Source organism: Dermacentor albipictus, chromosome 5 (assembly GCF_038994185.2).
Source record: "Dermacentor albipictus isolate Rhodes 1998 colony chromosome 5, USDA_Dalb.pri_finalv2, whole genome shotgun sequence".
In the NCBI taxonomy this organism is placed as follows: domain Eukaryota; kingdom Metazoa; phylum Arthropoda; class Arachnida; order Ixodida; family Ixodidae; genus Dermacentor; species Dermacentor albipictus.
The window spans coordinates 26,102,018-26,125,175 of NC_091825.1; the positions used below are offsets into that span (position 1 = coordinate 26,102,018).

General features: G+C 46.0%; 1 protein-coding gene across 1 annotated transcript in view; it reads left to right on the forward strand.

Moving 5' to 3' along the window:
* The first annotated feature begins 375 nt into the window (after positions 1–375).
* Positions 376–23,158, forward strand: part of LOC135898225 (MIF4G domain-containing protein B-like) — a 139,860-nt gene continuing 117,077 nt past the window's right edge. Inside the window, exons 1-3 of the mRNA XM_065427069.2 lie at positions 376–506; positions 6,142–6,343; positions 11,969–12,074. Coding sequence (XP_065283141.1) covers positions 6,230–6,343; positions 11,969–12,074 — 220 coding nt within the window. The 5' untranslated portion in view covers positions 376–506; positions 6,142–6,229. The remainder of the gene's footprint in view (positions 507–6,141; positions 6,344–11,968; positions 12,075–23,158) is intronic.

Genomic DNA, 23,158 nt, shown 5'->3' on the forward strand with positions numbered 1-23,158 from the left:
TGTCCACTCATTACGTTTACTGTATTACTCTATGCTTCGACGAAATTGATGCCATTGACGCGATAAATGCGCGAAACCCGCAAAAATAATATCAGAATGCTTGCGCTTCTTTGTGCATTTTGGAAATAAACATGCAGCGCAAATGTCGGTAGTGCGCTTGAGCTTTAAGAAGCGGCAGAAAGTTGCAGCGCCAGTGTAAGAACTGCACTTCAACCTTCTCAACACGCACTTCACTCCGATGGTACAGCAACAAAAGTACTTCAGCACCTGCTGCCGAATTGAAGTGACGCCACGCCTGTTTAGCATTGGCCATACAATCCCCATGTGCCAAGCAACTTTGGCTTGCACGCAGAGAGCGCGTGCAGGCGACCGTGCGCTAAGGAAGAAGTAAAAGTGCTTGTCCTTCGGCTCGGCGCCCACAGTTTCCCCGGATCTACGGTGTGTTCCAGCCAAGCTCTTGGTTCTTATAATCGAGGCACCCAAAGCACAACTGCAGTGTCAAGCAGGTGAGCCTGTCGCTTGCTTAAGGAGCGATGCGTACTTGCCACATATTTGTTATGTGCATGGTTATGTGAACATAAAAAATCTGACCCGCCGTGGTGGCAAGTGGCTACGGCGTTGTGCTACTAAGCCCGAGGGCGCTGGTTCGAATCCTGGCCTCGGCGGCCGCACGGGAGTGCAATGCGACCACGTCCGCGTTCCGTGCAGCGGGTGCGAGCCAAAGAAACCCAGGAAGTCAAAATTAATTCGGAGTCTCTCACTATAGCGCGCCTTATAATCAAGTCGTAGTTTTGGCACGTGAAAACCCAGAATTTTATTTAATAAGAAGGCGGCCGTAGAGACTTACATTTCACTCTTAAACAATGTTAACCAGTGAAACCTTTACGGCGGACTTCTTTTGTTCACTCCATCTGAGCGGAACAGATGAAAACTGGAAAATCATTAGGGACAAAATTACCTCATTAAAGCACATATAAATACATTCCGAAGGTTCTAATGACCTCACCTACGAAAACATTTAGTTTACCACGAACGTAAAACGCTGCATGAACCAAAAGATGCGCTTATGCTCAAAGGCAAGACGCGTAAGATCTGTTCGAGATGAGAAACTGTACCACAAATATGCGTATCTTTGTCAAAATGAAATTCAAACAGTGAAATTTCTGCTATCACAGCAGCCAAAAAAAGTTTCACGCCATGATAATCCTCAACTACTCTCCACAGACACGTATACCAATAAGGACGGACGTTTAGTTTCCCTTACAGAGTCAGCTGAGGAACTTGCCGTTGAAGGGCCCGTTTCTTCTAAAGTTCACTTTATATCCTTAAGTGTTCAGATAAATGTTATAGCCACCACCTCTCTGCCACGTCGCTACCTGCCACGATTGTGGAGATATAGCCACGTTAGACCATATGCTCTGGCGGTGTGCCCGGTCACGCTCTATCATCGCTAACAGCTCGGCCAGATGGGAGGCGATTCTCGGCAGCCCTCTTCTGGCTGACCAACTCTGGGCTGTCCAGCAGGCCCACGATGTGGCCGAGAGGCTCGACCTTCCGGTTCCCACGTGGGAGCGGCCCGCTTCCTGAAGACTCACGATCTGCAGGACTTCTTTAAAGTTTCACCATACCATACCATCACCTCTCTGCATACCAGCAACTATAGATAGGTTACCTATTAACTCTTCACCAGCTCCCGACAGCAGATCACCAAGAGTTCTGAAGCTAATGTGCAAATTTTAGCATCTTTGTTCCAGCAATCTATCGACTCCGAGCGTCGGTGACACGACTAGAATACCACCCACCTTATTCCCCACTAAAATGCGGCGACCACTAAAATCCTCAAAAACAGCCCCATTTCGCTAACAAACATCGCTTCCAAACTACTAGCGCATATCATAGCGTGAGCAGTTATGAATCACCTCAAGAAGCACAATTTTTCTTCACTCCTCCCCCCCCCCCCCATGATAAGCATGGCTTTCTAAAGCGACGTTCCAGCGAAACGCAGTCGTTCGAATTACTGACCTCGATAACACCATGCATTACTCATCGAAAGTACATGGCATGTTTATAGATTACAAGAAAGCATTCATAATTGGAACAGCGAGAACCAGACGGCGACGGAGTGAAAGGATACAGGACGAGCGCTGATTCGGACAGTTAGCGCTCGTCCTGAGCCATTTCACTCCATCATCGCCTTTCTCGCGCTGTTCCAATTATGAATGTATACCAACTCGCCCAACTTTCCACTTTAATACGGTATATTTCTTGTACCTTTGGCCATGTTTTTGTGTGAACGCAGTAAATAGCGCTTGTCCTGTGTCCTTTCACTATGTCATTGTCGTGTTCGCGCTGTTCCCATTATGAATGTATACCAACTCGCCGAACTTTTCACTTTAATACAGTGTATTTCTTGCAAATCGGACCGTGTTTTTTGTGAACGCAGTAAACAGCGCTCGCCCTTTGTCCTTTCACTCCGTCGTCGTCTTGTTCGCGCTGTTCCCATTATGAATGTATACCAACTCACCGAATTTTCCACTAAAAGAAAGCGTTTGATAAAGTTCTACATATCCAGTTATTCTAAAAAAAAACATTCGCACCTAAATATAAACATGAGAACTCTCAAGTGGATCAAAAACATTTTAACTGACCGCCCAGACAGTTTCTGTCCATCAACATCTATATAGCATACCCCAAGACAAATCTGGGGTGGCCCAGGGAACTGTATTTGGACCAATTTTATTTCGAATAGGCTTGAAGGACTTATAATGCTAACATATGCTTTACAATCCCACTGCGGGCGGACGACTGCACGATAGACAGACCTGTCACTAAAATCTCAGATGTTGACGTGTTTCGGAAGGATCCTAACAAAATACTTCGGAAGGATCCTAACAAAGTCCACTGAATTAGCCCTATTAAACGTAAAAGAAGAGATACTAAACAATTTTGAAAAGAGGCTGTATACAGTTGGATTGTTTCTTGATCTGAAAAAGGCTTTTGATAGTATAAAACATGATATCCTAGAACAAAAATTATTCGACTACGGAATACGCGGTGTTGCTCTTCAACTTATTAAAAACTACTTACTTGCCAGAAAACAATATGTTAAAGTCGGAAGCTTAACGTCAGCAGAAATTGAACTTAAGCAAGGCGTCCCACAAGGTTCGATCTTAGGACCCTTACTATTCATAGTTTATATTAATGATATATGTAATATCCCTTACACAGAAAAACTAGTTATGTATGCTGATGATACGAATGTCTTTTTTAGTGCTGATTCAATGAAAAGTCTCCAAGTTACTGTAACAAATTATTTAAGGCATTTGGAAGTGTGGCTAAATGAAAACAAACTTGCATTAAACGCACGTAAAACAAAATACGTTATTTTTAGTCCTACGAACAAACCATGTATTAATCTGAAATTTTCATTTCAAGGCACAACATTAGAGTGCGTTCGCAAGCAAAAATTTCTTGGTGTTTGGTTCGAGGAAAACATGTCGTGGAATACCCATGTGTCCAGGCTTGCTTCTGAATTGGGCAAAACTGTAGGCTGTCTGTACAGGTTATCAAACCTAGTTCCATTATGGCTAAAGAAAGCTGTCTATTACGGCCATTTCTACTCTCGCTTGTCTTACTGCGCGCTAGTATGGGCAAAAACGACTGTTCAAAACCTAAACAGACTCGAAGTGTTGCAGAAGAAGGTTCTCAGAATATTTGAAAATTTTTATGGGCACCCTCGCGAACTGCGTACTCATCAGCTATTCATAAGGCACGATATAACTAGAGCAAGTGATCTTCATACATATAAACTACTACTTTACACAAAAAAGAATAAGCTTTATGAGCATTCAGTTGATAGCTCCCCCCGATACTCTCTCCGTAATCAACCCTTACCAGTTCCTTTTTCCCGTACAAGCTACGGAGAATGTCTTCTTCAGTACCAGTTACCAGCAATACTGAACAAATTCTTAACTTGTACCAAATTCGAACTACCAGAATATAAATTCAAGAAACATGTGCGAAATATGCTTTTAAACATGTAAGAATCATTCGAACAACATCTTCATTTTGCTATTTGGTATATATTTCATTTTGATGTATAAAATTATTTTTTGCCTTTGCACAAGTGCTTATAAGGATTTTGTGACATCTGCATTATATGCAATTATGTTGTGCACTAAAAGTGTTGAGTTGCGTGTATTATATTTCATGCCTATGTTTTTGTACAGCGTTTCAGATGATTATTTTTGCATTCTGTCTGCTGCTGTTTAATGGGTCCTTGGGCACTCTCAAGATGTCTGCGACATCTTTTCGACCAAGGACCTCCGACTCGGTGTTGGAAATAAACTTCACTTCACTTCACTTCACTTCACTTCACTTCACTTCACTAAATGGTGCAAAATAGGCCAAAAGAAATAAATGTTTTAAAAAGAAATGCCATTGCATTTACTACATCAAACACCGCAGTTCATTGTCGTTACATATTAAATACCATGCTGATTGAAACGGCGCCTAGTGTAAAATATCCAGAAATTAATTTGGTATGTGATATTTCGTGGAATGGCCATATAGGTGATTCCGTTAGCAAAGCATATCGTGCAGTCGGGTTCATTAAGCGCAACCTACACTCTGCTAACACCGATACAAAACAACTTACACTATATTAGTATGTTGGAAAATAGAGTACGCATCTACACCATCGAATCCCAATCAATTGTACCTCATCACCAAACTAGCAACGCCTCAGAACAAAGCCTCTCGTTTCATTGTAAAGGAGTACTATCGAAAATTTAGCGTAAAGGAGATAAAACCATTGCTGAACTTATCTTCGCTTGCAGATCACAGGTTTCAGGTGCTACTGTCTTTTTTCCCGAACATTTTATCGAAGTCGTTCACCCTTCGGCGCCCGTTAAATCCCGTTGTCTCATTGCGTTTTTCCTCAGCTACACCATTCATCTAAAGTGGAGCCGGCATGTGCACGGACTAACCACTTAGTTTTTTCACCACTTCCTGTTGCCATCAGACACTGGAATCAGCTCTCAGAAGATGTTGCATGTCTTACAAACCATGATACATTTGCTAGTCACTTCAAGAGCACATTCTTATGAACAGTATTACTATTGCAATTCTATCTTTCATACTTCTAATAGTTTCAGATTTAGTAAGGTTGTGTTGTGTTTTGTTTCGTGTAGTTTTATAACGCTGATCCCCTCTTTGGCTCAGAACAGCTGGTACCGAGTGCCTGCCAACTGCAGGGCCTCTTATAGGTTATCCGGTTATTGCAATTCTCACTCCGTTGTTTTACATTATCTGTACTATGTAAAAGAAATATTGTGGTGCTTGCGTCACTGCGTATTTGCCAACAATTTGATGTTAACCACATTATTCAGTAGATGTATTATCTTGTACCAGGCTTTCTCTTATTTGTTTGCGGATAGGTAGTGATTGTCAATAAGTCACAATCTATTCTCCTTTTGTTATCATTTCCCAATATGTAACGCCCCTACCTGTCCTTTAGAGAAATAAATACATAGGTAAATAAATTGTTAATAGAAAATCATTGCCCAAGCACTCCGTACAGATGGTTAACCAGCGAAGCTGAAACGTCCAGCCCCAGTGTTTATTACTGGGTTAATCGCGACGTTTCATTAAACCACGGCTTGCCGGCTGCGGCTTGGTAGGCTGCTTGCGCTCGGCTGCCCAAGCCCTGGCTGCAGCATCGGCACAACGTAGACGAGCTAGGTCCCGGTTTTAATCCCGGCGCTGTTTATCGAAAGTTGCCTGCTCCTCAGGGGTACGTATGGCGCACCGCCTACCAATTTCGGAGCGTGAGACAAACTTCTGCTCGTCTTATGCGCTCGGCTGCGACGGAGGGCAACGACGCCACAAATGGCGCAGCCAATCGCGCGAGTCTCTTTCTCTTTTTCCTTCGCGCATGAGCAAGAGGTTGCGCCGGAATAGTTTTCGGCGTAGTGGCGACAGACGGACGGACATATAGACTAGCCTTACACAGCTTCGCTGTAATAAATAAATAAATAAATAAATAAATAAATAAATAAATAAATAAATAAATAAATAAATTTGTGACAGCTTCTTTGTCAGCAGTAGTAGCTACAGATTGGTGCGCTTTTTCGGTCACAGACGCCGCCCGATAGAGTATTCAGAGAGACAGAGAGGAACGCCAACAGCGACAACCAGTTCGTTGACAGTGAACGTGACAGCGACAACCATGCTCGTAGCCAGGAGGGACCCCGATAAACAACAGACGCTTTCACCGGGGCTGAACACGCAGCACGGATTCTTGAAGCAGGTCGAGCGCAACCAGTACCAACGTCTGAAACAGGTAAAGTGCATAGCGACACTGTTGTCGACGCCTCTGGGAGGTAACAAAACGTCCTTAACTGTGCTTCAAGTTGCCGCCCAGAGCATGCGACACATTATGTCAGCCGGGACTGGATTTTGTTCAAGTATGGCAACATATTTTTTTCTGGAAGGAAATTTATTCCTGGTGAGAAACACCACCTCTAACTCTTAACATTACATGAGATAGGAATAAATAATGCAGGCTGTTTTAACCAACTTGAATCAATCTTTGAAAAGCAGGAGCACACTAAACGATCACAACGAATGCAGTATTCTTCGCAGCCTGCTCAAAAATTTAAATTATTTTTCACTATGAGCCCTGCTAATCACGACAAGTATTAGTTATACTTAGTTACACTTAGACAAGTATTAGTTCGTTATATTTCCAATTAACAGGCACTGATATTCAAACGGAGCGCAGAAATCTCTGCTTGACAAGAATATGAACGGCGCTTCACGTTTTCCGGTCTTCGATTTGTAGTGATAGAGCTAGTCAATACCCAAAATTTTTTTTACTTTTTCTTACCAAGGAGGTATTCACAATTTTTTTTTCGCCTAGAATCTTTTATTATCGTTTCACAAATCTGCTGCCCTTATTTAGATTCGATAACTGTCTTGTATTTCAAAAGTCTTTCGACAATCCATAAAACTTTACCTGTTGCTTTCTTTTCATATATACTGACACGTGTACTTGAATATCTCTATCGGGCGACCGCGTTTCACCGCCTAACAAATGTCGCAAAGAGCAAGACGCGCCTGCATGTATCGGAAATTTCTCAAAAGATATTGATGATTCCATCCGCTGTCTGTTTTCACCGAAACTTGTGTTATCTGATTTCACCGCATGACGCAAATGGTGTAGAACTTTGTGGAAGACATGCGGGTTCCAGCCATTTGTCTGGAACATTCGACGACTGATGTATAAGAGCCGAGGCGCCCGACCCACTGATCAGATTTTCGACGAACGCCGACGGTGTTCGCCGCTGTCGCCGTTCTTTGAGCATAGCCTGTAATTGAGGGCACATGTTCACCCAATAAAAGGCTAGTTTCGTCGTTCCCAGTTATGCTGCATTCTTCACCGTCACTACAACGTGACATCTGGTGGAGGTGCTAGTTCGTGTACCGAACGCCCCCGCAATGCCGTGATCCAAGCCCGAAACCCGAAGACAACACCAACGTCGCCCATGAACAGCGAGCAAGCCGCGCACTGCAAAGACTGCCCCCGGAGCACGAACTTCTGGCTGATACGACCAGGAAGACCGTGGCTGGCTGAACAACCACAATTGCAGCCCCAGCGTCCCCCATCGTGTTTCAACAGTTCAGGGAGCCCCCTACCTTCCGTGAAGCTTCGTCGGAGGATCCGGAAACTTGGCTTGAAACCTTCGAAAGGATCTCAACCTTCAACAGCTGGTCCTCTGAGGATAAGCGCCGCCATGTGTACTTCTCCTTGGATAGTTGCCGCGAGGAGTTGGTACGAGAACGGGGAGTCCACCGTCATAACGTGGGCCCAGTTGCGCAGCAGAAGGGCAGAAGTTCTGCTACCGCTGATGATCTACCGCCGATGTTCTTACCGCGAGATAGGTTTGCGGGGGTAGGCGGAGAACTAAAAGTAGCAACAGATGGAGGTGGGGTTGCTGTTAGTCGAACTGACAAAGGTCCTACGCCGTCGACGAAGACGCCAAACAAACGATCGCGACGATGTATTAACGAGACGGTGCCATCCCGATGAAGCCTAGCAGTAAAGAATACGCCGACAAAAGACCTGATGACGCGACGTTCCAGCTACACGCAGACACGACGCAGCGTTTATCCGACGCCGAGACCTAACTGCAACGCAAGACAAAGAAGCCCCGACCTCGACGTGCTTCTCGATGGCCACGCAGTCACCGCCTTAGTGGACCCAGGTGCCGAATATGCCGTTATGAGTGGACCCCTTGCCGCCCAGTTCAAGAAAGTTCAGACTGCATGGGAAGGCCCTCAAATTCGACAGCTGGAGGAAATCTAAAAACGCCGATGGGAATCTGCACTTCAAGAAATACGGTTCATGTCCGGACCTGCCCTGCCACCTTGCTTTTCTCCAACAGTGTTCATGAGAGGTCATTCTCGGCACTGACTTCCCGAAGCAACACGGCGCAATCATCCATCTTAAGTAAAAGTCGATAAAGTTGTCGGAAGATCAAGCGATACCGCCGCAGAGCTGTCGTAGTCACCATGGTTTGAGTATGCTCGATGATTAAGTTAGCATCCCGCCTCGCTCCTGCATGGTTACTTCCATGCCATCCACCAATGTGTACTGTTCAACCGTGAAACTTGCATCCCAAGAGACTCGAAGCTCGGCTGCACGGAGGGAAAGCGAAAGTGAAGTTGACAAACTTCGGCAGGAGTTCAAGCACATCAACAAGGGTATGACGATAGCGTACATCGAGCAAATTGTGGACAGCAGCAATGCGTTTGTCTTCTCGGATTCGGCCGCACCTGCTTCAACGACCGTAGTTCCCGAACCAGACTCCGACATAAGCCCAAATCTCCCCATGATTAAGCAGCAACAGCTCAGATGCCTGCTCCGACGTACAAAAACTGCTTTTCGGCGTCATCGAAGATTCGACAAACACCAGTCGCAAAGCCTCGCATAATAACCGAAGAGTGCGCTCGACCACTCTGCGAGAGCTCTTATCGAGATTCGACGCGAGTACGTAAAGCTATAATGCAAATCGACGAAATTCTGCGCGAATTTAGAAGGACACAGCGTCGTTGTCCCTAGGGTATTGATACGAGGTTTGTCTTTGTTCTCGCTCCAAAACAACCTACTCGTAAAGAAGTACTTCTCACCAGTCCGCGCCAACTAGCTTCTTGTCCCGTCAACCCGCCGTGGTTGCTCAGTGGCTATGGTGTTAGGCTGCTGAGCACGAGGTCGCGGGATCGAATCCCGGCTACGGCGGCCGCATTTTGATGGGGGCGAAATGCGAAAACACCCGTGTACTTAGATTCGGGTGCACGTTAAAGAACCCCAGGTGGTCGAAATTTCCGGAGTCCCCCACTACGGCGTGCCTCATAATCAGAAAGTGGTTTTGGCACGTAAAACCCCATAATTTAATTTTTTTTTCTTGTCCCGTCAGAGCTGCGCCCAGGAGTATTGCTCGTCTTACATTACAATCCGACTGCTGGACACCATGGATTCTCCCGGACACTATCGATGATACAGGAAAGGTGTTATTGGCCGGGCCTGACCGACGACGTCGCCCGCTATGTCAGGATGTGCCGAGACTGTGAGCGATGCAAGACACCACTGACAAGACCAGCGGGATTACTACAGCCAATCGAGCCTCCTTGCTGATTATTTCAGCAGATCGGGATGGACATTATAGGACCCTTTCCGACGTCAGCAAACGGAAATAAGTGAATCGTCGTGGCGACGGACTACCTCACCCGCTTCGCTGAAGCAAAAGTTCTGCCGAAAGGTAGGACGGCCGAAGTGGCGAAATTCTTTGTCGAGAGCTTCCTGCTACGACATGGCGCCCCAGAAGTCCTCATCACTGACATAGGAACGACCCTTACAGCGGAGCTCACCCAAGCTCTTCTGAAGTAGAGCCACTCAAGGCACAGGAGGACAACTGCCTACAAAGCACAGACGAATGAATGGCCTTACAGAGCACCTGAACAAGACCCTCGCTGACATGCTAGCAATGTACGTCGACGTCGAACACAAGACCTGGGATGCCGTCCTTCCGTACGTAACCTTCGCTTACTACGCGGCTGTGCAAGAAACAACACAAATCACGCCGTTCAAGCTGGTTTATGGCAGGAAGTAGATGACGACTCTGGGATGCCATGCTGCCGCACATCACCGACGAAGAAAATGTCGACGTTGCAACCTATCTCCAGCGACCCGAAGAAGCTGGACAGCTCACCCGCCGCCGGATCAAGAACCAGCAGTGTACAGCCGACACTACAACCTCCGACGACGCTACGTCGAGTATCAGCGCGTAGACCGTGTTTTGATTTGGACCCTGATACGCCGACGAAGACTAAGTGATAAATTATTGCGACGATATTTCGGGCCCTACAAAGTCATCCGACGTATTGGCGCACTGGACTATGAGGTCCTGCCGGACGGTATTTCGCATTCACTGAAGCGCCGCACACGATCTGAAGTGTTTCACGCGGTGCGACTTAAGCCCTTTTGCGAACGCTGACGAACATCCTCATTTACTTGTCCCTCTGCTAGGAGTGTGTTCGTTTATTACTTTCATTTGTTTGCACTATCGCATCGATGCTCTTTAAGAGGGGGTATTGACACATGTACTTTTTTCTTGGTTGACCGCGTTTTACCGCCTAACAAACGTTATCGCAAAAGCGCAGGACGCGCCTGCATGTATCAGAAGTTTATCGAAAGTTATCGATGGTTCTATCCGCTGCCTGTTTTTACTGAACCTTGTGTTATCTGATTTAACCGTGTGACGCAAATTGTGCAGAACTTTGTGGAAGACACGTGGGTCCCAGCCACTAGTCTGCAACGTTCGACCACTGATGTATAAAAGCCGACGTGCTCGACACGCTGATCAAATTTTCTCGACGATCGCCGACTGTGTTCGCCGCTGTCGCCGTTCTTTGAGCATTGCCTGTTATTGAGGGCACAATTTCGCCCAATAAAAGACTACGTTCGTCATTTCCAGTTATGCTGATTTCTTCATCGTCACTACAACGTGGGAATGCTATAATGGCACATTGTATAATTTAGTCGATCGCGTCTAGCAAAACTCATTGTTTAACTCGTTTGTAACTGTCGAAAGCCTTCCTCACCTTAGTTCCTGCTGTTTGCGCATATTAAGCGATCTGGTCTAACAAATGTGCAGATGGGGGAAATATCTTTTGCGCACTTCTTGTCCACCAAATTCTTATCAGAACATGCAACTTAGCGACAATCCGCTGCCTATCACAACCAATGCCTGAATACGCCCAGTTACCATACCTTCACTGCGCTGTTTCCTACCTGCTTTCCCCCGCATAAAACGCTAGGAGTGGCAGATAGAAAGACACTGAAGTGTGATTGCCCCCCAGAAGAGAATCTGTCGCCATGACAAAGGCAAGTCCCCTCATCGACGCATTGGGTCCGGACTGAGAATTTTCTTGTTATGTCCCTGTGGGCCACTCCGAAAGAAATTAGATTTGGCCTAGTTTGTAAGATTAACCCTGGTGTCTTAACCACCAAGAACACCAGGGAGGTTGAGGGTTAATGACTATATGAACACGGAAGCGACGTTGGCAGTCTTCGTTTCTGCTTGGTGCCGAAGACAGCAGGATGACCACTCCATGCTTCAATGTTCCTGCTAAATTAGGCTAAAACACCCCGTAGATTACGTTCGCCATCATGACTGACGTCTTAACCCAAGAAACCATCTGCTTACGTGGCCAAATTGCCATGTCCGTTCTTTGCGATACCGTCGATCTCTACTTATAGCTATGCCCACACATTTAGGTATCAGCCGCTGTCAAGGAGATAAGGGCATTGATAAACAAATAACTGTGCACAGACTTAATTTTCGTGTTTTATATTTCGATAAAAAAGCTTCCTTCATGTGCTCTCGGTGCACGTTTTTCTGCTCAGCTCGAAGAAGAAGCGGATAAACGTGTCGAGGCTGCTAGGTTGGCACGTCGTGTCGGCCTACCTCCGAGGTCGACCAAACCGACGCGGGAGATCTACCAGCCTCCACGTGAGTGACTCGAGATTACGAATACGTATCGCTGTTGATCTACTACATTACGGGGACATGCATGTCACAAAATCGAAAAGCAGAGATGACCATTTGCACTGGCCTACGTGGTAGCTGTTGTGCTTGGCCATGAGTGCTGATAACCCGCACAGTAGGTAGCGAGCAATTTATGACCTTGCTAGAGGCCTGGTTATAAATGGCTCAGCCAATCTTAGCTGATGGCGTCGTGGTAGACGGCATAGCCGCAGGGCAACGCTCTCAGCTGTAGCCTTCTTTCAGCTTTTGACTTTCCACGCGCCAAACAGATTCTGCGTCAATATACTGTAATGCTTCTCATGATTATGGTAACAGTTAAAAGCTTATATTGCTATAGGTTGTTTAGACGCTACAGGCGTAGCGGTTTGAAATTAGGCGCATCAGTCATTGTTTGTTGATAAGAATGAAGCGATGCTCATTGAGACCTGCTGCACTACGAGGCGAAAAACATATTCATAAATGAAACTGTTGCGCGAGCTGTGGCGGGAAATAAAAACAGCCTATCCTGAATGCGTCGGATTCACAGTATACCAGCGCTGCTGAAAGCGCAAACTCAGTGTAAAATACGAAAAATAAACATTGCAGGGGTCCTACGTTCCAAAACCGCGATTTAATTATGAGGAAAGCCTGTAGTGAGGAGCTCCAGATTAATTTTCATCACATGGGACTCTTTACCGGGTACCCCGTGCATGGTTCACAGACGATTTCGCATTTGGCTCCCATAAAAATGTGGCCGCTGAGGCCGGGATTTGATTTCACGACCCTGTGCTTTGCAACGCATAGTGATTAGGTCATCCGTGCGGGTCCTGCAAGGAGAATAAGGGAAACCGATAGGCAAAATTTCTTGCTAGTTTCAACTACTTCAAGTCGTAAGAGAATGCGGGAAGACAAAAAGCATTGTAGAATGAACGAAATGACAGCGTGCTTAGGGGGGAGCCGTTCCCACATCTAGCGCATAACGCGTGCGATGCTATACCACTTAGTTACTGCGGGGACTCTCCACTCCCAAATTTTCTTCGGTATGTGCCTATGCCTTCTGTAGTCTACATCTATCTAGACGTGGTAATGTTAACCAGCACCGTTCGCTGCTATGACGGCGCATGTGGAATATGCATTCAATCGCCGGCTTCACGAAACACGAAACAGCGTTTTAGTTCTTCACATGCAAATTGTTAACGGGCTGTGGGACTTGTTTTGGTGTACTGTTTTAGAAAGCCACCATGGTAGCATGCCTGCAATGTCACTCAGACAACCAAAACCACATGTACATATCAGTGACTGCAGTATAGAGTTGTAACTGGAATGGCATGATGCACGTCCCCCGCGAAAGTGCGAAACGCATTGAAAAAATAATGCATAGGGTGAGCTGTGTAGCTTATGTGGAGCGGCACGAAATAAGTGTCGATCAAATTTTTGTAACTTATGTTTTGGTCCTAAATACAAAGAGTCGCATTGAGTCTATTAACGCGAAGCATTCTTGTCGAATGCAGACAAACTTTTCCTGCCGGTTAAGCGGCTGTTTTCGTTGGCCGATTACGAAAGCAGTGAAGTGTAACACCTCTCAAGAAGTAACCTAGGACCGCATTTGGAGCACACTAGCTGTCGTCAAATACCGAGACAATGCTCCCAACGGGTAGCGCCGATGGAACAATGTGCAATCACGTATCGCTTGACATATGCGCTCTCGAATTATCGGCATAGGGTACCTAGGTTCATGAAAAAGTGTGCATTGGCGTCATCAATGAGGCATATTGGGCTTGCTCCACCCGGAGTGGTGAAACCACCAATGATGTCACCGGTCAAGACACGGTCGAAACCCTAAGAAGTTAACCAACAGGCATTATGTCAAGTCATGTACATGTGTAAAATTGTACATACCGTAGCAATGTAATCTTCTCCGGGAAAATCATCTCTAACGATGCAGCGTTAGAGAGCTTTAAACGTTTGTGAAAATGCCTGTTCAAAGGACATTTTTCTCCACGACAGTAGCAAACTAGGCTCGAAGCATTGCGCATGCACGGGCTGGTGCAGGAAAGATGAACGTGACTAGTGTGGTTTACCTTTGTGTCACATATTTTTACCACGTATGAACGTAGAGACAAAATTTTTACTCTCCCGTCGCGTGAAATTCTCGTGGCCTCAAGAAACGTCCCGTCACGTGTCTTATAATAATTTTTATTGCGTCATATACTGGGCACATGACAGAGGAAAAAAGCAGGAAAAGATGTTACAAACGACAACTTGAAAGAGCCACATGCCCTCGTACATTGTCTGGAGCGCATCAGAAACAAAACTATACGTCTTTGCATTATAAATAAGGGAAGTACAGTGGAAAACAAGTTAGAGCAAAAAGCGCTGTACCTTGCGACAAAAATCAATATGCAACAAAGCACAGCGAGCACCTCCTCCTTACGATACATAATATACGTGATACATGAAGGTGTGACTCATCATTTGTTTCACTATAGAATCAAAGAATGTAAACGAAATGTGAACAGTACAGTTAAAATAAAGCGTACTGTAAGTGCGAACAATATTACAGTAACCTGAAAAGAACAATTCAAAAATAAATATGCCTTCTCTCGTGTCGTGCATCCTTTGTGCTAAAAACTATGAACAAGGACTACCAACTAGCTCACCAGTCTGTTTTGTTGAACTATATAACACCGCGAAACGAACTTTTCCTGTATGTCAGATTTTCTAATGACATAATTTAAGCTATCCTATATTCTATGTAGCTATTTGTACAGGGTTTGCTACGTCTCAAAAAGATCGTGTTTCAAAGTTAGGCATTTGTACTGAAAGTCTCCTTTTACACTTTTTAAATGCCTTCTTATATCTGATGGCAGTATTCGCTTGCAACCGTCAGATTATGTGCGAGACATATTTGTCGAAAACCCGTGTGCTTCTACTCTTTTTTAAATTTTTCTTGCGCACTACAACTAGTCGCCGGTCTCCTTACTGCGCGCTAAATTTAGTGAGCTATGCCAATCAGTAAAACTAGAAGCCATCCACAGCCTTTATTTGTGAACAAGGAGGGCACAATATGCGTATAGTTTTATGCCTTGCTTCCTGTCTCCTTTTTACCTGACGATCCACAAACAATGCCATACTTAAAATGTGACGAAGACATCTCATTTCCTAGCATTCCTCTATTCCTAGGCCTTAATTCGTACTCTTTAAAAGCAGAAATACACGGGTGGCTGCGCGTTTTCACCACTACTCGGCCTCTGCCGACGCGATGGTACGCTGTATACTCCCACAGAAACGTGGACACAACAAATAGTCCCAGGCAGACACGCGCAGAGTACCTTCTACGAGCACTCAAGACAAATGAATGGGTGCAAAGCCTGTTTTCAGCAGTTCAGAAGACAGAATTTTCAAGGCTAATGTTCCTCGTTTTCGACTTCGTCGACGTTATTTCTGGCACGATCTTCCGGCACAAGCAACACACTCCTGTTAATTGACTCCTGGAAACCGCTCATCACGTTTTAGACAAGCGCGAGTACCGAAAGAAGATAAATGTCGTTGAGGGTGGTGGTGGGCATAAGAAACGGGACAAGCTTGGACCTGTAAGATTCAGAAAACATAAAACAAATTGTGCCACAGTGGCCAATCTGTCTTTCGCTCCGACTTGTATTTCGCTGTGTCACAGCGGCTGGTGGGGCCACTGCGCCCAAAAAGTGCTCCAAAAAGCACCGAAATAAGTTGCAATGATGTTTGGGGTCAAAGAAAGCATCGGAAACATGTCGCAGTAAGACTCAGTCCATGTCAAACTAACTGCACCACAGCGGCCGACCTTTCATTTAATAAATGCGTCACAACAACCAGTTCGCACCATGTGACCTAAGCCTAAGCGCGTCCAATGTAGCACAAACAGCGAAACAAAACTTCTCAGCGTTGCCTGGTCAAATACCGCAGGAGTACCCTGTTGAAGTACAACAGGAACGCAAAAATAGAGTGAGTGACCATGAGACCAGGGGAGCTATTTTGTAAGGGTCCACCTAGCCGACATCTCAATTTTGTCTGCTACTAAAGTGCTGATTGGCTGAGGCACCTCGCTGCTGCGGATGCTCAGACCAGCCAGCCAATCAAAACTTCTACAGCAGACAAAATGGACATGTCCGCTAGGTGGACTCCTACAGGTTACCTCTCCAGTGCTACATAAAAAAAAAAGCCTGGATGCTTAAGAGCCAAAATCTTACAAGTGCAGCCGGCTTCGCTCACTTCGTTGGTCTGTCTGACATATGGCGCATGCATCTGGCGTGTCAGTGGCTTGTCGTTAGGTAACTGAAAGAATGAGCCGCGTAGTATAACCTCTTTTATACCCAAAGATTTAGTGGCGCAAAAAATAAAAATATAAGATATTGTCTGTTAACCTTATTTCACATCTTTTCCCCGGTGCTCACGTCAGCTAACTGACGATAGAAACACTAGGCGCGGCGTATTTCCTGTTCCCATTATCAGCCGAGGCCCAGCTCTTGTTCAATTCCTTTCTGCTTGACGCGCTTTGTAACAAGTTTTTTTTTTCATGGGAAAGTGTCAGATGGCCCATTGAGCGAAAAAGCCGGGGTCTGTCGTCGGAGCAAGCGAAAACCACCACATAAATTCCCGATGGCTGCGATGCCACGCCACGAGCGCGCCTCAGTGGAGCAGAGGGGACGATAGTGCGCACCTGCTGGCGAGTGAACGGGCCAGCTTTTGCAAGGGCAGATGACGTCCACATGAACCACATCATCCTCGCGCTCGCCAGCCTTTGTTGTAGGGACACAAAACTGTTCAAAACGCGAATCGAGATGACACCCCGCTGATGAAATGATTCCCTATACCAGTGGCTAAAAGGAGCCATGTTTTTGTCTCACTAAACGTAGATTTATATTTTAATTCATCACTAAATGTCGCCTAAAAGTACCTTTGGTGCCCCAAGTGGAAAAAACATGAAGCTGTTTAAGAGATCCACCACGTTACCTTCCGCGAGTGAACGCGCTTGCTGGTCATTTTATAAGTATTGAAACGCAGCGTACTTATTTATTATTGTGAGCTTTTCTTACAATGTGCCAATGAGCCTTCGTTTGTAGTGAGCAAAAAAGTGGCGCTGCCTTTGCCTTTGTTTTCGGCGAGTTGGCTTGCCTCGCCTATCGACAGAACAATGACGACGGGGCCCAGCCAGCTATGACGTAGGCGTGTACTTGGGGAAAAACGCGATACAAGTATAAGAAATGTCTGTACAACAACGCGAACTTATTGCACCAGCTTTATGTGTTCATATGCGGTTGAAAAGGCCAAATGTAGGTGAATAACCACTGTTACAGCCACTCCAGAAACAGCAGAACGATGGCCGGCTTTCACAATTTGCGAGGCGTGCTATCAACGCCGCTCTCACTTCTTAGCGTTGCTGGAAGAGGGACTCGTACTTTTTGAGGCTACTCAGATCAATAAATTCTGCTTACTAGATGTCCAAGCACGTTTAGAAGTGACCGCTGCGGATGTAAACACTACCGAGGGTGAGCTTTGCGTTGTACCATAAAAAACTAGGGCCTTCAAAATTCATCCTTCAAAATGGGTTTCAGCTGCGCCTCCGTTAAGCCAAAACAAAGGCTCTAAGCCAGCGCCTCCGAGGTGCTGGCCTGTGCACTCTGCTATATGACGTCGTGCTACGTCGATCAAAATTTTCATTGCTAAGCAGGGCTATGTCGTCAAAATCACCGCGGCATGATCGAGAGCGTTCCCATTACATTCCATGACAGTCGGGCAAGGTAGCATATACTCCGTTTCATACATCAGGTGCAACGCTATGCAAGCTAGAGATACTTGTTGCAGTGGCTGCGTTTTCAGTTAGAAATAGTTCGGTGCTTCTTGACCCAATTTTTGCAAAAACTTTCTTTACATCAGCTGTTTTGAATGGAAAAAAGAAAGAATTTACTCTAAGACACAAACCATATTCTCATACGGCTGATAATACGTTGTTTTAAATCAATTTGCGTTTCGTTGTTCCCTTACGTAAGCCGTCGCGGCAGCCTCACGTGCATGCTCGCGTGAGCAAACAGCTCCTTGCGCAAAGCTAAGCATAGAAGGGAACGCGCGGAATGACAAATTTTGGTGACCGGACTTTTTGCGTAGCTTCCACAGCGTTGCACCTAATGTATGAAGCGGGGTACAGAGTCACGGATTGAAGTGCAGCGACCTTGTGCTATCTAGGAGGCGTTGGCGAAGCGTCTCAGCGCATTCGCTTGCTCCCGAGGGGTTCGTAACTTAAAGGAAAGATCAGCCGCGTTTATGTGGACATTAATGGTTTCGCATTCCGAAATCATAAGTGCTTAGGCGTCACCGGATTGTTTCATTTGTTAGCGTGTTTGTGTAAGGCGTGGTGTGTTCTTCCCTTCTAATTTGTTATGTTATAATATAACAATGTTTCCCTTCTAATTTGTTATTTGTTTTAATTTGATAACGCACTGCAGACTGTACGTTATCGTGCATCTTGACACTGCTCCTTCGGACATGCTGTGTTGCGCTGTGACGACTAAAGCGGCGTGCTACTCGAGGAAATGCCGAGCAGTTTAAATGAGAACGCATTATGTTACCCATTACGCGAAAATCTGTTGACGTCGGTGGTGTGAACCAATGGTGGTGCCAAAACAGCCAGTGACACGAAAATCCTAAAAAAAATGTTCAGATTGGCACTAAATTTCCTAGGGGAGTTTCTGTAAACGAAGGAAATTTATTTTTTTGAAAAGAAAATTACGTATGTTACAGTTGGGGTGGGAATCGGGTCCCGATCTGCGGGTTGCGAGACGAACACGCCTCCCCGACGTCACGGCGGTTCTGGCTGAGCGAAGGTGCGCCCAGTGCCTGGTTCATTGCACGTGTCGTGTCGTAGCTATTTGACTGGCTACGCGTGTGGCCTACTGCTTGTCTTTTTGCGCACGTGACGGCGCAACCAATGGAGAGGAGGCGGCGCCACGTCTTGTGTATAGAAATGAGGGTATAAAAATCCGGCAAGCTCGCACCCGGTCACGTGAGGTTTGAAACAGCGAAGCTGGTCGATTAGGGGGCTATTCCGGATATTGCTATGTGGTACCACGACTGCTGCTAAGGTTGTAACTTGGTTGCTGCTAGATTGAAACTTGGCTGCTGCAAGATTGAAATTTGGCCTCAAGTAGTTTTCACCAATTATTAGCACCTATGATCGACCAATTCGCGCGACCGAGTGCGAGCTTACCCGTTTATTGAGCGACGTATAGTAATCAATGTGAATGCCGTATTCATGCCAATGTTCATGTACGGTATTTAAGCGGTACCATTTGCTCCTCCACTACGTTAAAACGCGGTGATCCCGCTGGCTTGGGTGGATACTTGAAGCCGTTCGTCACGCTGAACTGCGGCACCTTCCCGCGTAAGACCGTTTCTCGACAGGTCCTACACAGCCGCATCTCGTCGTGGTCGCTGCCCTCCGGGAAGATGTCTCGCAGGACACACATGCCTTGTGCACGTTTCTCGACAGACCGAGCCGTGTTGAGCATCGATAGGGTCGAGTCCACCTGTGCTCCAACGAGACGAACTCACGTTGAAACCTAGCATTGGCACCCGCGGTTGAAGCGAGAGTTCGGCGGCGCTCGTAGTCGACCTTCCGCACTGCAGGATATTGGCATAATCGTCAATGTTTCGCAGCGATCCTCGCTCTCTCTCGACTGGTATATTCTGGGTATTTGGGTAGTCGCCACCTCCTGGCTTCGACCTATCTGGCCAATTAGGTCGGATAGGCCCGTCGTTTCGCTTGCATCGCAGTCTAGCTTCGCGATAGGCAGCCTCTTCTTCGGTAGTAGGAACTCTCCTAGGTCGCCGAATGTCGTTAATTGAGCGAGTACCGCCGAGCACACGCTTTCATATCCTTTTCAAGGTCAAGCGCATGCGCATTCAAACCCGTTATCACTCCGCATGCGCAGCTATCCGCCCGGTGGCGAAGCCTCTCGGCGCAGTGTATCCAAGGTTAACATACCAGCTAGCGAAGCTCCCATAGGAGCCCATACTTTCAAAAAATGGCGGTTCATCAGCATTCATGGAGCCTAACGCCATCTGTATGTGGGCGAAACACTTCTGGCCGAAGAAAAAAATAATGTGAGGCCATATCCGTTAAAAACTGAAGTTACGGCATTTTGTTTTCGAAGGCGCGAAATTTGTTATGTTGGCCTGCTTTAAGGCCTATATATTCAAATGCCCCGCCATTCAATGCGGGAAAAGGCCAGCCGAACGGTTGTCGAAATTGCATCCCTGCACAGAACATACTTTCATTGGAGGCCGACGAAAGCTTTAACTGTAGAGTGCTGGCCCTATCTTCGGACGCCAAGCCCGTCGGTCAGCGCAGTCGCACGAAAGCAACTAAACAATTATCTGGCTGTCACACCTTCCTACTTTTGACTGACCAAGTTACGAAGCGATAAAGCTACCCCCGTCACCAAATTCAGACAAACGTCGACAAGCAAAAAAGCACAACATGTGAGGGGGGCGTATTTCAACGGGTGAACTTTACAAGCGCGCCTTCCTTGCACATTTTAACAGCCGCATTGCATTAGGAGTAATAGCGGCGTCAACGTCCCGTGTAACGATGGGCGCTGAAAAGAAATGTGTTCATTATATTAATAAAATACGAGGGCCGTTCAAGTGAATGCGCAACTTTCTTTAAAAACAAATAGAAGAACAAATTTCAAAGCGTGGAAAGTGGGGTGAAAAATCAACGTGAGTGGTTCCCTCTTTATCCCAGAATACACTTCCCATCAGTTTACCAGATGACGCAGCTGTTCAAAATTTCTTGTGAGGTGGTGATCCCGTATGCTTCCATTGCAACGATGCTCTTTTGGATTCTGTTGTGAAATGATGAACCCATCTTTCGTCACATGTCATGGTGAGATTAAGAAAATCCTGGCCTTCAGTTTCATAGCATTCCTTCAGTTCTCTACAAACTTCAACTTTTCTCTGTTTGTCAAAAGCAGACAGCTGCTTTGGGACCCAGCGTGCACTCATTTTTCGGAACAACAAATGATCATGAATAATTGTGTTCAGTGTTCCTAACGACAGAGAACACACCCTTGCAACTCCACGACTGGTTATGGCACGATTGTCCACGATCAGCTACTCCTCGCGCTGAATGTTCTCAGGGATGATTATTCTGGGCTGTGATCCACCACGATCGCGATGGTCAGTAATACTGATACGGCCATCTTTGAAACGCTTACACCCTTTAAATGTCTCACTGCGACTGAGTGTCACATCACTGTACTGAGCCTGAAGTCTTTTGTAAATTTCAGCAGGTTTTACGTCCTTGTTCACTAAAACTTAATCACAACAAGCTGTCCGAGGTAGACGTTCACACTGTTGTCCGCCATCTCGAATAACACTCTATCCAGAAGCGCGCGAAATGAACGCCGTCTAACAGTAGCAGGACAGAGGTGCCAGTTTCTACTGCGCACAATACTTCCGCCTGAGGTATCCATTTAAACAGGGAAAGAAAGAAAGTCACGGATTGAGTTGAACGACCCTCGTAAAAATACTTGTATTTTCTTAAGTCTTCACAAGTATACAAAATTGACCAGAAATTTTATTTTCGTTCAATTCATCTAACTGTGTCTCGCTTAAATTAGAAAACGCCTTCTTTCTTTCCCATTGTTTGTTGCCGGCAAATATAGTCGCACATCAATCGCTGATCCCATAACTACCTTTGCTGATGTCGGTGACAATTTGTACTAAGCCACTTTTGGCCCGTAGCTTCGCGACCTATTGGTGTCTCCGTCGGTGGAGCTTTGTGATACGCGGTCCATTTTACGCTGAGCAAGAACAGCGTCGCCGTTAAAACTCTTAAGTTTCGCCCAAAATGCGAAGCATCGATTGCGATAGCAAATTAGTACACAGCTATACGAAGTAAGCATAGTAGTTGTATCCCCTCTATAACGTTAGAAAGATTCGCTTACTAACTGAAATATTAACAAGCATGGTGTCAGCCCGCAAAAACAAACATGAACACATCACACCAGATGAGCGCGGACACTGGCTGTCAAAACGCTGGTGTGAGCAATTGCGGCAGCAGCATCGATCGAAGCAACCGCCCACCCATCACCTTCCGCGCTGCCTTCCAGCATTCCTCCATATATGACGCGCGACATTGAATACCGATCGTCATTTCCTCTTGCGCCCGGTCGCGAAACGCGCACTTGATCCCGGAGCACAACGTCCCTTCCATCCCCCCACGGCTTTGCGCGCGACGGATGACGGCGCGTTTGCTCTCCGCTTTTTTTCCTTCGCGCGCGCCAGGTTGAGCCTCGATGGTCGGCTTTCCTCGTGTGCCTTCACTCCCAATACAGCACACTACGCACTGCCATGGTTTTATCGCCTTGGGCTTTATACGGATCATCACCGCGACGCCGATGGCGACGGCGAAAATGCGCCTTTAGTGTCAATATATTTGCTATCGCAATACAATCCGGGTACCACACACGTGCACCTTGGAGCGGCGCTTGGGTTTAAAGTGGGAGGAAACGTAAAGTTAGTTTGCTCAAAACTAAACGCAACTAATTGTTTGATGCTTACATAACTACCTCTAAATTGTAACTAAGCGCGAATACATGAAAGACAAAATTACTATTCTGATCATAAAATGGTATATTTTATTTAATTATTTCTAATAGCTTTTCTTTGACGCCGTATAGTGGCGCTGTCAGCGCAAGACGCTATCCGCAAATGCAAAGGCCTATTCTAAAACTCTCCACTCCTGTGTGCCCCGACGGTAAACACCCACAAAGCTGTTTGGGGCCCCAAACTATTGGGGCCCTTATTCTAAGACTCTCTATTAATCGTAATGTTGTTTGCCGTCATTTGGAGACCCTCAAACTATCTTTTTTATTCTGCCTTTAGATAATTAGCATTATTTAGAGTTAATCAAGTTATCAAATGTTATAAATAGATGAAAAGTGTCGATGAGCAAATTGTATAGCGATATGCAAAACTCCCGAGAAAGCGTTCTGTTGCTCAATCTGTGCTACATAAAAGTATTTTTTCGA